Source organism: Aulonocara sp. 'chitande type north' Nkhata Bay, linkage group LG16 (assembly GCF_057382095.1).
Source record: "Aulonocara sp. 'chitande type north' Nkhata Bay isolate Kocher_YH1m ecotype deep benthic linkage group LG16, A_spYH_male_GT1.1, whole genome shotgun sequence".
Lineage (NCBI taxonomy): Eukaryota > Metazoa > Chordata > Actinopteri > Cichliformes > Cichlidae > Aulonocara > Aulonocara sp. 'chitande type north' Nkhata Bay.
In genome coordinates, this window is record NC_141359.1 from 25,821,234 (window position 1) to 25,837,913 (window position 16,680).

General features: G+C 40.7%; 1 protein-coding gene across 3 annotated transcripts in view; it reads right to left on the bottom strand.

The window, feature by feature from the left end:
• LOC147311662 (protein TANC1-like) overlaps positions 1–16,680 on the bottom strand; it is a 112,932-nt gene that overhangs the window by 47,736 nt on the left and 48,516 nt on the right. For all 3 annotated transcript variants that reach the window (XM_086267222.1, XM_086267221.1, XM_086267224.1), the window contains 2 exons: positions 6,843–6,976; positions 4,447–4,636 (listed from right to left, as the gene is read on the bottom strand). In XM_086267222.1, coding sequence (XP_086123348.1) covers positions 4,447–4,636; positions 6,843–6,976 — 324 coding nt within the window. The remainder of the gene's footprint in view (positions 1–4,446; positions 4,637–6,842; positions 6,977–16,680) is intronic.

The window sequence follows — 16,680 nt, forward strand, 5'->3', positions numbered from 1 at the left end:
ACTCGGAAAGTAATATTGCACAGATTTATAGAACGTAATGTATTGTTATTGTTAAGAATCAGCGTTTGAATGATTTGGAATCATCCAGTGCAAACAGCAACTGCAACTGCAACAACTAGTCGGAGGGGAAAATGCAAAAGAGCAGGAATAACAATATAAAACCAAACATGGACATTTTTTTTTTACCCCTTCAGTTTAGACAGGTGTCTCTTCTAGAAGAAGAACTCCTTTAATCTCCCCTCGAGCCAACACAGCGACCTACCACAATCTTAAAAGCAAAGGAAAGGACTAACTCTCCATGATGACAGGCAGCTGGATACAGGAACATCAGCACTGTTAGTGGACTGGAGCCGGCCAGCCAGCTGGCCATGTTTGCATCACACACTACTAATCTGGATTTCATAATGGCGCAGCACGTTGCATCACCACTAATATTAATACAACAAACACATCTTGGACCCTGTGATTCCTGCGCTGGTTTCCTGGGCAAACATGAAGTCCTCTCATGGCAGCAGTCACGATAAACCCTGCTCGGACCACGGCATTAAAAGTCATCGTGATCTGACTGGCTAAACTACAGGACCTTGCTAAGAAGAATATGTAATTATTTATTCAAGCTTAGTGAAAATTTGAATTTTTATTTTATAAACAACTACATGCAGTCAAGTCCAGGCCCCTCGTGAAGGACCTTCTGAGGGAGCTGTTTTGTAAATGTTAAGACATTGCAAAGTCTCACTAATTCCATCAAGGAGCTTTTAATGCAAAACAAAGCCAAATTAATGTGCTTCTGAAATCAGAGTCAAAGTGAAACTTCAAAGAACAGAGAACATTAATCACAGGCATCAGTCTGACTTGTGGACGCACTGTGACTTTGTTCTTTCTTTTCCTTCCTGCACAATTTTATTAAGGAGTGTGGGTGGGATGTTGTAGACCAGTGGTACTTTACACCCCCTTCCCAAAAACACTCCACCCGCCCACTCAAGTACATAGCAGACTAGCATGCCATAGTCACCGATGTAACAATTTAATTTAACATCACTCTGCTGCAGATACAGCTCAAGAATCTGCTGTTAGCAGTGAAGCAGCCAGTCAGTCACAGCTTCAAAGGATAGCTAAACACAGCTAATTAGACTCGAAAATTACATGCACATGGCATTTCATAGTTTGTAATGGGTGTACAATAAAGGGGTCGTAGAATTAGGGATCAAGAAAGGAAAACAAGCTGACCATAGTTATAGCACATGCTGCATTTCTGCAAAACTGTGTTCTGTCCGTTTCAAAGTTCAGGTGTTTGATAGTTGCTCATAACGTCTTCATTACTGACAGATTTTGATGCACAACTAGTGTTACTTTCTGCATGTCTGTGTGGGTCTGTGGGTTTGAGCAGCTAATGCACCCTCCCAGCAATCTGTCTGTGACCACAGCAAAGAGCTGAGAGAGACGGAGGCACCGATTTCCATTAAGAACTGGGTTTTATGCAGCATGACTTTACTTCATACCAGCTCGTTTCGCTAACTTTCCTGAAACCTGCTTACTGAAGTTAACAACCACACTTGCAGAGATGGCATTCTCTCACAAAACTCATTTTGAGTTAACTAAAGTAACGTAATTGCGTGCAACTGACAGCAACACATTTGGCACCAGTGCACATCTTATCCTGGGTGGTGTCAAAGCTGCAAGCTGGAAGATACTATATCGCAGCTTACATAAATTATTCAGCACGTTAGCAATGATATTGCTTTGGGGGGCAGAATGACTGAATCATGGTAATCATTTATGTCAACTCTGGAGTATTGGAAATCCAAATTGTTGTGTTGGATCTTGCTTTGGCATGCATTACTTTCTCCTGCATAACTATAATTTTCATCAGCAAGTCCGATATTCTTATTAGTTCAAGAATATCAGACAAACATAAGGGCAAGGGAAAAGTTTAAAATCTGGCACCCTGTCCTCTAGTCTAGGAGTGCAGTCAGGGAAAAAAAAAAAAAAAAGGGGGGGGTTCAACAGTGGATAAATACAGCATCAGAGTTACAATTTGCTATTCATTCCTCACTCAGAATGGAATCCCAGCATTTTTATAGGCACTGGAGGCTTTGTGAGTAGAAACGGCAGTTGAATTAATGCATCAATAGACTATGCCATCTTCCTGTCAGCTTGAGTAAATCCCCTGACGTCTTTTAGGGCTATTACTACAGATACAGCACAACGTCACACTGTGGCAACTGTCACCTTAACGCCGTCTCATGCCGATACAGCTCTGTCTAAACCCAATGACGTACATGGGGAAGGATGAATATAATGTGACACAGATGGTATTCGATCCCAAAAGGTTTCACACAACGAGTAGTGACTGACACTGCACAGGTGTGTTTTCTTTGTTCTAACTCATAGTGCAGATGAAGCAAGTCAGATTGCAAATTAAAATTAGAAGAGCTTCACAGGAAGTGATTAGTGATTATAAGCAATGCTGCAAAGGGGACTGGGTGTCCATGCTAAAGTGCAAACTAATAGACTACTAAGGAATCAGCAGAGCTGTTGGTATTATTAATGTTCTCATCAAACCCAGAAACCAGTGCAGGCACTGGTAAGCTACAAGTGATAAATTGGAGGCTGGTGTTACATTTTTGTCATTGCTATGAGCTGTGCTACTAGTGCATCTCGCACCAAGCTGCTCAGTCATGCAGGACACATGGTTGAAAGGGTGAGGTGGGGACTAATTTGCACAGGTCCATGCAAACTAAATGAGGAGGCAATGGTGAGGCCATATTTCTGAGCTATGCACAAAAGAAATTATTTTCACTGAAAATTTCTTTTTTAGATTTATGTAATTTGGATTAAAAGAGATGATGTGAAAAGTAACAGTTTAATCAAAGACCATTCATTTAAATGAAATTTAAGTGCCACCTACTTCCACCTCTGACCTGTGTATAGCTGCTAGATTATGAACAAAGTAAGACATTTTTAAATGCATACAGCGCAACCCTGAACTTCTGTACACATTACCCCGTAAAGAGTATTCAAATATCCTTCAAAGTCGACATTAAATGTTGTTTAATCTGTCAGATCCTTAGTACAAAGTACAAATGGACCGATCAACTGGCCAGGGATCGGAATCAGACGATATTCAACTTCTCGACATGGAGTAGTGACTGGCTGATCAGCTTCCAGTATGTCTGATTACAAGCCAGCTAGTTTCATATATGTGCACAGTGCCACAGACATATAGGCACACACACTCACAGACACACACTAACCTGTTGTTAGAGGCAAACCGCCTCACTGTGTTTCCAACATCAAACTCCACAGACCCTTAAATCACCCTCACCCAGCTGAACATTGAATATTTTAAAGAAGGTAAGGAAGAAGAAGATGTTGTTAAAGTTAAAGCTATCCAGAGCTCATAGCCAGCCCCAAGCCAGCAGCCTTGGTATGAGTAAAGATCAACACAAAAGAAAAATTCCAGAGATGAGTAAAAAAAAAAAAAAGCGAGAGAGAGAAAGGATCAATGCCCTGTGATCTGGTGAAGTTCCTGACATTTGTTTTGGTATATGAATCTGTTGTACCTGCTTTATTTGTAAAGGTAAAATATGTCAGGCAGTGTGGATGCACAGCAACTCATCATTAGGCAATTCTTTGAACTTGTTTCCAATAGACACATCATGCTCATCTGATCTGATCTTCTTTTGCTTCCTTAAAAAACCAGTCATCTTTAATAACTACAATGGTGTTACATCTTTAGCTGGCATACACATTTTGGAGCAACATTATATTAATTTGCACATTAGTGCAGCCAGGCATCAGTGCAATACCACTTATGCAAACATTGCTTCACAGATCAGCATCAGGTCAAAACTCTACAGGCCACCTTTGAGGACCTGAGCTGTGTCAGTAGGTAGAAACGGCAAACGCCCACAGGCAGCAGTCTTTTAAAAAGAAAGTTCACATTAAACTTTTTTAAAAAGAATTCAGTGAATCATCTCAAACTAAACAATGAAAGAAACAAGTAATTCAATCAACTTGAACAAGATGCCACTGCTCCACGAGAAGGGGAAAAGTTAGCTGTGGTAATGCGACTGCAGGATAAACTGCACGAGGGGTTCTTTTCAAACAAGCAGCTTAGAAATGATTGACTGGATCTACTAATGGCTTGTTACCCATTGTTCACTACAGAGCACAGAAACATGGACATTCAGCATTTTCGCCACTGACGACACAAACAGCTAATCTAAAGTCTAAAAATCCCAAGATGATAGAAAAATCAAAAATGCAAAAATGAGACTTAGATTTTACTTGAATAAAATCTAATTAGTTTAAATAAACTGAATTATATTTCTAGATAACATGTATGGCGTGCATTGTTATTAAAAACTAAACCTTTTTCTTGTACCATAAAAGTTGCAATCTGAGAATAATGTGGGAGCTATTAAACAGGCTTTTCTTCCTCACCTATGATCCCACTGTCCTTGCTCTCTAGCGTGGAACTGGGGCTGGTGATGGTCCCACAGGGGCTGGAGCGGCTGAGTGGGGGACGGCTCGCGGTGCTGTTTAGGGTGGAACATGGGCTGTCAGTGCTGGGAGACGCCGTGCTGCTTGTTAGTGTGGAGCAGGGGCTGATGCCCTGGCTAGTCAGAGAGCACTGCGGAGAAGAGAGATGAAAAAAGGGGGTTAAGGTACACCAAGAATGTACTTTACTAATCAAATATGTCAATGGAGAATGAAGTCAGCTGGCAACAAGTTCACATTTTTTTGTAGCCCGAACAAGAAAAGACAAGAAAAAAAAAGCAACAAAAAATAATTTTCCAACCTTATTTGGAAGGAGTATTGAGAAAAATCACTGTCTACTTTGACCTGGATCATGTGAAAGCAATGCAAAAAATTCCTTTGCAAATAAACAAGCGCTTTATATGCGAGCATGACACACAAGCCGAAGGCCATAAGCACTATAAATGGAGCAAGGCTTAAAAATTACACACTCATATGTCTAGAGGAACCAAAATAAGTCTGAAGAGTATTTCACAAGGGAAGTAGTCTTTAGTTTGTGTGAACACAATAGACACCCTTTTTTTTTTTTTTTAGGTCATCCAGCCTGTCTGACAACCATACAACAGCTAAATCTTTGTCTGAGATAACCGACAACCGTAGAAATCCAAATTAAAGCTGGTTTGTCCAGTTTCCCCATCTTCCTTTAACTGGATCCAAACACAATACAGTGTAGCTTATCATTGCCCCAATGAGATGCAAAGCAACACCTTCCAACAACTGATTATGACTTTGTAGGTTTTAAAGCAAGTTTTGCCCTAGTCTCACAACAAAATTACGAAAACTGAACTTTTCTCACCACAGGCCCATTTATTTAGCATACCTACTGCAAGTAGGTGCAAATAACATGTGTATTTCCCCAACTAGGGTTGTCACAATATTTATACACAACACAATTATTGTGGCCAAAAATATTTACTATAATAGAATTTTCCTGATATCTGTTGACAGCAGAATAATGCTATTGGTCAAATTCACAACTAACTCTTTATTTTTTGTGTTTTTGGCAAATTAATGACTTGGCAATGTAACCAGATCTATAAAAACCAGACAAAAAGAGCAATCATTTATAATATCATGTGTTTATCATTAACATGATATTAATATTTGGTTAACATCTGTACTGGTACAGCACAGCGTTTTTTTATACATGTTCCTGCACTACTGAAAAATTTGGGTGTGGCAGACTGGCAACCCAAAAAAAACATTGTTGTCAAACATGAACAAGAGTTCACAAAAAAGTAAGCTCACCTATGCTTATCCAAGTGTGACTGATTTATTCTAGACCATAGGCTAGTGCAAAGGCAAGCTGATAGGGAAGAAGAATGGGATGAAGAATAGGGAGAATGACTGGCAGCATGACTAATATCTTGAGGAATGCTAATATAACTATATAAAATTTTCTAAGTCAACTTCCAGTCTGCAGGCGGTGTCCCACCCAATAAACACAGTAAGTCTAACACCTGACTGACATTTAATTTTCTGTGAGGCAAAACTAAAAACTAACACAGTTAAAGGCACATTGTAAAACAGCAGTATGGTGGAAAAGACAATTGCTGACAGATGACAATAACGTGCTGCTCTTCACATGAACTCCGAGAACACAGATCTACATAGAGTCAGACCGCCCGTCTCCTCTTTTCACATCCCAACTACTGAACACAATTCATGAAATGCTTTCTAAGTCTTTGCATTCCTAGAATTGCTACTTCAGTGTCAAAAACAGTCCAAGGCACGAGATGAAAACCTAACGTGGTGGGTTCTGCTCTTCACACAGCCCAGCTTAATTAGTAAAGCCAAACAAACTGAGGCTCAGACCTAACACAACTCTATTTCTGTACCCGGACTCAGACACTCTTGTTACACACTCAAGAGCCCCTGGAATAGCACTCAAGTTACTGGGAGACTAGCATGCCGCGCTGAAAAGCATGCACAGGAATAAAATCACATGCAGCCAATTTTGAATAGGCAGTTACTTTTCTTCAGGACAGATTGAACAGTTCAAACAAAACAGTGTGACAGTTACCGTTGCTTGAGGTCCCAAGAAAACAAGTTCCAGAGGTGCCTCTTAAAACCCCGTCCATAACGAACACGGGGGGGGAAAAAAAAAAAATCAAGCTGCAAAAAAATTTAAAAAAAAAGAGGAAAAGAAAAAAATCCATTCAAGTGAAACACTGTCACAACTAGCTTCTCCCCTTGTGCTTTCTCTCTGTCCTCTATCTCTCTGTGTGTGCTGCAGCGATGGCAGCAGCTGCTGTTGGTAGTGCGGTGAGGAGCTGGAGGGGAGGGAGAAAATGAAATACCTTCTTTTCATTCTTGTCGTCCATAGGTATGCGTGCCGTACCCGGGATCCCTTCTCCCAGTAAAAAGCCCAGTCTTGTCATCAGTTCCTGAGTGGCAGGGGAGGAGGAGCTTGGCTGTTTCTCCGCTTGCAGATCTACAGATATGAGAGAGAGAGGGAGAGAGAGAGAAAGAGAGAGAGAGAGAGAAATGCTTAACACTAGCAGGCAGATTCCCTCTCTACACTGGATGCCCCACACAAGGCCACGCTGCTGGCCCTGCCGTCCTCAACACTGCTCTGAAATGCTATGCTGCACTCTCCCAGCTGCTGCTGATGTGGTGCAGACCCAGAGAAGGTGAGGAAAGAGAGCAAGAGTGCGAGAAAGAGAGGAAAGAGAGAGTGAGCGTGTGCGGCCACGGCTGGTGTGTGAGTGTTCTAAAAGAAAGTGAATACATGTGAATATCCAGCATTGTAAGAAAGCAGAGACTGGGTGTGAGTGAGTGAGTGAGTGAGTGAGTGAGTGAGTGAGTGAGTACGCGCCCTACAACATGCCTCGAGCGCCAATTCCAGGGCTTTCGGGTTGTTTACAGCTCTCACTTATAGAGCCTCTGAATATCAATGAGTGGACCTCTGCTTCCTGCAACACAACTTGAACTGTCTGTGGTCTTCATTCTGAAGCCTTAAAATTACTTTAGATTGCAATTTCAAGCTTGGGATGCCATCAACAAGGAAGAGACAACTTGTAATCACCTTTCTGTTTACACAAACAGACCTTTTTTTTTTTACATATTAAACCAAAAACCAGGCAGATAAATAATAACAGTATATGCAAAATACTGGGTTTATCGTCTAAAATCCATTGTGGATAGCAACTCAAATGTGGATGTTGCAATCTAGTGATGTCAAAAAGGCAAGCATACACTGATGATGAAGATGTCGGGAGAAAGAGTGAGAATGTCCGAGATACAAAAAGCTTATTATTCATCTCTCTGGCAGCACCTCTTTCTCCTCCTCTACTTCATTTTCTCCTTTACCTCCATTCTTCCACAGCTATTAATAATGTTGACCGTGAATCTGATTAAACACAAACAAGTCCTGTGGCATAATGTGCTGCCAAGCCCGAGTCAAGTCAAAATCAGACTACCAGACAAACACCATTGGCATGCAAATAGCATACAAATGCCAATACACAGATAATGCATTACCTGTTAAAGTAAATAAATTGTCATAATAGCCAGTCTTGCAATCAAAAGGTCATACAGTTCTCCAACCTGGTGAAATTACTGGGTCATGCAACCCAAAATAAAACTGGAAAAAGGCCTAATCAGTGAAGTGTGGGGCTGGCAATAAACGCCCTAAATTCAATCTCTCTCTATCTCGTTTGAAGTTCAAGCACTGAGCCTTATAAACAGTCACACAATCCTGAAGTCATACCCACTACATACTTAACTAGAGGAACTCTTTACTGCTTAGTCGATCGATAGAAAAATAATCAGCTCCTTCAGTGAGCGTTCATTGTTATCCTAAAAACTCAATGATGTCATGATCCTGCTTCACCTCAGTGAAACAAAATAAGTTTCCTGAAGAAATGAACCCAAATTCTGCAAATTTGCGACAGTTTTCACTGTTCTTGACATGTTAAACAATTCACTTTTTTCTTTTTAAATCATCAGTAGATTAATCAATAAAGTAAGTAATGACTACTTCTAATTCATTAGCTGGATTGGCTTTTTATCATTGAGAAGAGGCTAACCTTTTACTCCAGACATGCAAAGTGTGCCCAATTAAGGAAAATGCACAAACCGCAGCAACAGATCGAATACAGATTTAATAAACGCTAAAGTTTCTTGAATTTCCCTGGAAATGTAATCATAATTAAAATGCAAGCAGCTGGTGTTACTGTAACTACAAGAAGGATTTAGTCAAAGAACACCCCATGCCAGCAATTTATCAAAGGCTTCGGTACGAAACCGAATTAGCCCTTATGGCCTGGCACTTTAGTCGCGTGCCTGCCTCCTTCAGCCAAGAACAAAACGTGTTAAACAAGATATATATGCATCGCAAGTACTGCCAGACGAGTTCATACAGTATCCATAACTTTAGGCTGTGCAGAAGATTTATGTTACCCCCCTTGACACATCTGCCCACCGGGTTGTCTTTTTTAAAGTGTATCTTTTATGCATTTATTTATTTTATTATACATTTATTTATTGGCACTGCCTTCAGGAGAAGTTGCTCTGTCCTTTAGAACTACTTTGAATTTAGAAAAACTTAAACATTCTACAAGCCTTAAAATAAATAAATAAATGAATATAAATAAAAATTCTCTTATCCCACAAGCCTACAAGTTCTATACTGAATAAATTCAAGCTTTTGTCCACATAGTAGCAGACAAAGAATGCTAACCTAATGCGTGCTGTACTCGCATCACCCCATCTCCATTGCAAATGCCATGAAGTGGGAACGCTATGCATTGAAAATCCATTGTTAATAGGGAATGTCACCCAGCTCATTTAAATGCTCGAGGGGAGCCTTTTACAATCGCTCAGGCAAAGACGCCGCTCAGTCCAGAATGCACATCGCAATGATTATATAAGTCAATTCTGAGCCTTCACCCAGCAATATTATCAAGTGTAAAGAAAATAACATACAAGATCATTTCCCACATCCACAATTCAACTTGATAACCCCACTCTGAACGGGTATCATCAATGCTGAGAGCCTGTTGTGGTCGAATAATTTCAAGCATGCATCCACATATTGTATGCGCTTCATCAACTTTTAGTAGATGGTTACAGATATTAATCATTTGGCAATAAAATGGTAATGGGTCTGGGGTCTTTAAAAGGGGGCACCTTGCATATCACACATTTATGGCTACTGTACATTAGCAGGCAGTGACAGGTTGTTGATTTTTTTATTATTAGCCTGTCAGAGTCTTGTCTTTTGCTTTTATAGTGGCTATCAACACAGATCCACAACAGCTAGGAATAAGATGCTACGAGACTAACAGCTTTACAGGTGCAAACCATGTGAGGCAACTAGAAACATGCCAGAGAAAACGACTGTGAAACATAGTTGAAATCTTCGCCTTCTGGAGATTAGTGCAACATTGTTTGGCTGCTGAAAAAAAAGAAAAAAAAAGGCAAAACTGTATTTTGTGAGCTCTGGCTTTAATGATGTAAGCTGTGGACTGCGAGAGATCCTCGGGTCAATTCCAGGAGGAGACACAAGTTCCTTTGTTTAAATACAAACCCTTGTGGTAACCCCTTGCGATTACGGTAGGAACCGAAAGTAGCTTCTTTTTGGAATCGATAGGATCTAATTAATTTCTCATAAAATCTGGTTTGATTTTTACTCATAATTGCAGACATACATCTGTCAAACCAGCTTAATCAATCAGTCAGAGACTTAAACTTGAGGAAAAACTCATCAATTTAGTAACATGTAGGATCTCCCTGGGCAGCAACAACCTCCATCAGAAATTTCCAGATGAATAACGATGACCAATTTTGGATCATCGCTACCAACAAAAAATGGTTCAGTCTATCAATATATGCTGTCATTGATCAGCCGCCTTCAGGTCATGCAGCACTCATCTGTCTCATGGGATAAGGTCAAGACCCTGACTTTGTTATTGTAAAATATATATTTTTTTCTAACCTTCTTGTTATTGATTTTCTTGTATGCTTAGGGTCACTGACTTGTTGCATAATCCAATATCTCCTACGCTTCTCCCCCGACATTCTCCTGTATAATTTCCTCATACAATTTTAAATTCGTTGTTGCCTCGATCGCTCCAAAGGTTTCCTGCCCTGAAGTAGCAAAACAGCCCCAAACCAAAATGTTCTCTCCAGCATGCTTAACACTTCAGATGAGGTTTTGGTTGCTGGTGTGTAGAAACAAATCCAAATGAGATGTTTAGCATTGTTTTGGCCAAATCTCTTGACTTTTGCCTCGTTCATGGCACATCGTCCCTTTTTCTCTTGCTCTTTTTCCCGGCAATGTGAATGATTACTCTCGTGTATTTAATACAGACATGAAAAGCACAGCTGTTAGAGTGCGTGTGTGCTTTTTAGTTTAGTGAGATTGTTTGTCCATAACTGTGAGATGAAGAACAGAGTACATGTTATGAGTGACCAACGCTGAAACTCCGGCAATTCCAAAGGGTTTACAAAGTTTTCTCGTAACCGCAATATAGTGCAGAAACTAATCCTGTTTGTTGACTCAGTTTTTCCTTCGCAACTTTTTCTTTTCCGTCATTGGATTAAATCGATCACCCGGCTCTTTATTACTTTGCCCTGACAAGACCACTCCATCACAGGTTCTTCAAAGCCACTTAAAACCACACGCCTCTGAGGACCAATCAGCAGCTCCAGAATGGCGCCGGGGTTGTTAAAGACCTGACATGAATACATCATAAGAGACAGAAAGACTGACATAATGATACGACATAGCACATACAAATAAAAACTTCACGGGCCAAATCAATAAAACCCCTTTTAACCCGTGGTCTCTCTGGAAAAATCAATACGCTGTGCCAAAAAATTGTTTACTTGCACAGCCAACTTCACCCACAGCTTGACACAAAACCTTCACTTTGCGAGCGCGTTTTAACATCGTCCATCATGTGCATGCATCTATGAATAAACATAAACATATCACATTTACTGCATTAATAAAGCTGAAGGTTTGCTGATTACACTAGCGTGTCAACAACTTTTAAATGGATTCTAGTTGAATGGCCTCTTTTACTCACTTTTCATTCTAAATACGAAACAGGAAATCCCAGCTCCATTTCATTTTCATAGTTGTCATCACCACCTATTCATCATGCTCAACATTTTGTCAATTAACCATTGACAAAGTGACAGACGAATACATGGATACACGAAAAAATGTCAACGAATGTGACAGGCAGGCAAAAAACAAAAAATCCCAAAACAATTTGATGCAGCTCGTGAAAAGAAAAAAACAGCGGATGTGCTGTTTTGCCCTTACTTGCTCAACTATAAGCTACGGGGAAGTACTATCTGTTGCTGGGTGTCTTGCTGCAGGGCATCTCAGCTGTGCCACTGGTTTTTCTTCCTGATTTGTCAAGCCTGCTCATGGATGCAATGAGCCACCTTTCCGTTATAAACTACATTCTCCAATGGCTCTAACGTGACAGCAACTACAGCCTTACAGGACAGCCGTTTCCTTTAGCGTGATATACTCTAGAGCAGGGGTGGGCAATCCCAGGCCCCGAGGGCTGGTGTCCTGCAGGTTTTAGATCTCACCTTGGGTCAACACACCTGAATCACATGATTAGTTCGTTACCAGGCCTCTGGAGAACTTCAGGACATGGTGAGGAACTAATTTAGCCATTTAAATCAGCTGTGTTGGTTCAAGGACACATCTAAAGCCTGCAGGGACACCGACCCTCAAGGCCTGGAGTTGCCCACCCATGCTCTAGAGTCTCAATGAGCTGACACTAAATAAATAAACCTGAAATGTTATTGGAGGCATAATAAGTACTTAAATAACCACTGTTACTACTGATTATTTCCCATTCATTTCACATGAAATAATAATAATAATGATAATGGTTTGGATTTATATAGCGCTTTTCAAGGCACCCAAAGCGCTTTACAATGCCACTATTCATTCAGTCTCGCATTCACACACTGGTGAAGGCAAGCTACGGTTGTAGCCACAGCTGCCCTGGGGCAGACTGACAGAAGAGAGGCTGCCATGTCGCGCCATCGGCCCCTCTGGCCAACACCAGTAAATATCTTTAACGTTCAGGCAGTGGACTGTTGTGACAGCTGTAGGATGCACTTAGATACTAGCTGAAGTTAATTAACATCTCCTGTTCAGTAACAATCCAGAATTCAGCTCATTTGAGTGTTACTGTAGTATCTGTAAAATAATGAGGAGAGGAAGAATGCAAAAACATGAAGTAATGTTATGAGATAATGAGAAACTGGTGGCACGGCACACCTGAGGAAAGTGATCCCAGGCAGTAGTGAGAAATCTGACAACCGCTCCATTCTACTCTGACAGCAAGTGTAGAGCAAAATAACTCCTGGTTCACATCCTCTGTGACCCCTGCCAAAGGTTTTCAATTTGAGATACTTAAAATCCGTGAAACACAGACAATTTTTGCATCTCATTGTTAATTATGTTATGAAGCTTATTGAATTCACAAAGGACTTTTTACTGACTAGTTTAGAAGGTTTAGAAGAATTTCGCCCTATGACAGCTGGGATAGGCTCCAGCGCCCCCCGCGACCCTGAAAAGGATAAGCGGAAGCGAATGGATGGATGGATAGTTTAGAAGGTCAAAATGTGGTTTGGCAGATTCTCAAGGAAAACATACTGCTATGACTTAATTATTTAAATGCGTTCAGCAGCAGAGTTCTTCTGATTTCCGTGTCAAGTTGATATAATTAGAAGATAACTGGACTGTTGCTAGTCTTCTTTGCTATTTTCAAATGTTATGTATGGTCTTGTGTCGTGTTAATGCTCTTTTGCTTGGTTTTGTTATTTGGGTACACCAGGTTAACCACACATGTATCCCAAATACATACTGAAGATGTACAAATATATAGACGAGTTATTCTTTTCTCCTCCTCCTTACAGAAATATGCCAACATGGCACAATCAGACATAGCATTATGACCACTGACAGGTGGAATGAATAACACAGATTACCTCTTCGTCGTGGTTAGTGGGTGGGCGATATCAGGGAGCAAGTGAACATTCTGTCGTCAAAGTTAATGTGTAAAAAGCACGAAACATGGGCAAGTGGATGACCATTTGCGCCATTTACCTGGGGAACACCTGGCACCAGGATGCACTATGGGAAGAAGGCGAGCCAAGAGAGGCAGACCACCCTTTCATGGAAATCATATTCCCTGATGGCTGTGGCCTCTTTCAGCAGGATAATGGGCCCCCGCCACAAGGCAAAAATGCTTCAGGAATGGTTTGAGGAGCACAGCAAAGTTTAAGGTGTTAACTTGGCCTTTAAATTCCCCAGATCTCAATCCAATCGAGCATCTGTGGGATTTGCTGGACAAACAAGTCTGATCCATGGAGGCCAAACCTCGCAACTTAAAGTACTTAAAGGATCTTTTGCTAACATCTGAGTCCCAGATACCAAAGAACACCTTTGCAAAGTCCATCCCTCAGTGGTTTAGGCAGTAAAAGGGGGAGCAACATAGTGTTAGGCTGGTGGACATAATGTTATGTCTGATCGGTATAAATCAGTAATTGAAAGGTCAAATAAATGTGTTTTTAAAGATAAGTGCCAGAGTAATACAGGTTATCTATCTATCAGGACACTTTTAATAATCACTAAGCTCTGCCAATTATAACTTAGGTGCAAAGGCAAGAAAAACCTTTGGAAAGAGGTAAACAAAATGATAATTAGCTAATTTGTTTCAGAGTGCTATAATATTCCAATAATGAGATCCTAGAAGAGTGAAACAATTTGCAGACCTCGGCAACACCCTAATAATCCCACATAACAGGAGTAGTCTAACTCTAGGGTGACAAATGTGCTTTAAAAAAAACAACAACAACAACTTTAAAATATAACAAATAATTAGAGCAGGAACCAATTATTCACATTCAATTATCATTACACACACACACACACACCTCAAACACGCACATTTTATTTATTCCATCAACTCTACGGTACTTTAAGGGAGAATTTAAAAAGGCTTTGGGGTAATCCAGTGGATGGGACCTCTTCACACTACATTACACTACAGTCCTAATTGGAAGTCTGTATATACAAAGAAAATAAAAAGCTATTAGGAGAGTCCAAGTTCTAACTTTTCTAACAAGGCTATAGAGTGCCTAGATGTAAAATAGTTGGTGAGATGGAATAAAACTGGCTGTAATATAGCAAATATCCAGTAATTTCACACTGGCTCTAATATCACATCCACAAATGATGCCTGTAGTCAGTCAGGAACATTACTCTCAAGACTGTTATTAACTCTTCTCGACTTTATTAACCTAGTTTATTAATTGGTACCACCTAGACGGACCTCATCTAAGTTTATGATTTTATGTACAAAAGGGGAGCCACACTAGGTCTCCAGTCATATGACAGCTGACATTTTTGTCAGTTACACGTCAGGGCAAATAGTTTTATTTATCTAAATGGAAGGCAGATAATAAGTAAAATGGCTAGCCGAAGAAAACCCTCCCTGTTCTAGGTAAAGCATCAGATTTGTCCTTTACTTTTTACGCTACCCTGGAGTTATGGAAAACCAGGGATGTAGCTGGAACCACTTTGTTATTCCGGTAACTGTACAGCAAATGGAGGCAAAAACAAAACAACATCGTTATCTGCTGCCGGAGGAAGTTTATGAGCAGGTGTGAAATAGCAGCCGTGTGGTTCCCTGATAGAAGAATGAAGACTGAAGGAGGAGGAGGAGAAGCAGAGGAATTTGGGGGGGGGGGAGAATCAGTAGAACAGACTGGATCTGCGGAGCTGCCTTAGCTCACTCGCTGCCAAGAAAACAATCCAGCCGGTGCTCATTAGCAGCTGGAGTTTCATTACCACAACAGTGGAGCCCGTTTAATGAACCCTCAATGAGAACATGCATCCTGCTTCCCCATTTGAGTTCAGGAGTACAAGGTGACGTGCCCCCCTGAAGCAAGTTGAGTGGTCTTATTGCACATTCCAGAGTTAGAATCTGCTGCAGGCGCAGATGGAGCGTCCAGCGAGACATTACATGAGATCAAGACTATAGATAACAGCGTATCTGGGGTGGGAGACGGCATAGAGGTAGTAATCATAGTGTGACTGGCATCTCAGCTGGACACCATACGCCAGCTGTTATTAATGTTGCTGCAATGGCAGATACAGATGGCATTTCATTAACTATTAGACCAACAGAGCTGAAGCTTCCTCACATGGCGATTCAGCCCCTTGGGCCAAAGAGATTGTGCTGTAAAGATCCTGCAGAGATGAGCAGACCACCCTAATCAAGCTTTACGATTTAGCGCAGGAAAAATAAAAATACGGTGAAAAGGTGATTTTAATCAAAAAGCTAAAGAGTGAATGAACAATTAACATGATTGGCTACAGAAACGCGCAAAACTATCACTCTGTGCCAGCCAAAACAAAAATCACATCGCATTAATTTCTGCTGCCTCAAAGTTACTATTCTCCTGAAGAGCAAATTATGAACAATGACAGGCTGAATATCATTATGAACTGGGAACAATTGGCCATGATTATACAATTTCACGAGCGTATTCATAATTGATTAAATTTAGCCACTGCATAAGCTGGGATTTATTGGTTTAGTAATAATAGAGTGCAAAGAGCACCACAAAGGGTGACACAGCCTCCAGAAAGTGTTAACAAATGAGTAACACACACAGTGCAGATGAAACGAGACTAAGATTACTACTGTTTTATTTTAAAATGGAGCAAACTTAATATTATAACCAGATGGTTTAGGAGGTGCAAATTCACATAATCCTTAGCCAAATAAGCCTGACCATTGTTTTAACACTGACAAGATAATAAATACATGAACAAACAAGTGTTAAGTGTTCGGACACTGGTCTTACTGGAGTTGTAAAATGAGGGATTTGAAGAGAGACATAATTGTAGGAGAGGACAGGACCTGCGGTTCAGTCTTGACTGACTGAGACAGAGACGGGACTCCGAGAGCACAGCTGAAACAATTCTGTCAACCAGACTGTTGGCTGCCTGTTGCAAACACACTCAAGCATGCAAACACACACATACATAAACAAAGACAAAGGCAACTGCGGACACTCGGGCAAAATAAAAATACCCTCTGCAGTTACACGCAGGCACAGGAAACATAACCCTTTCTCAAAGAC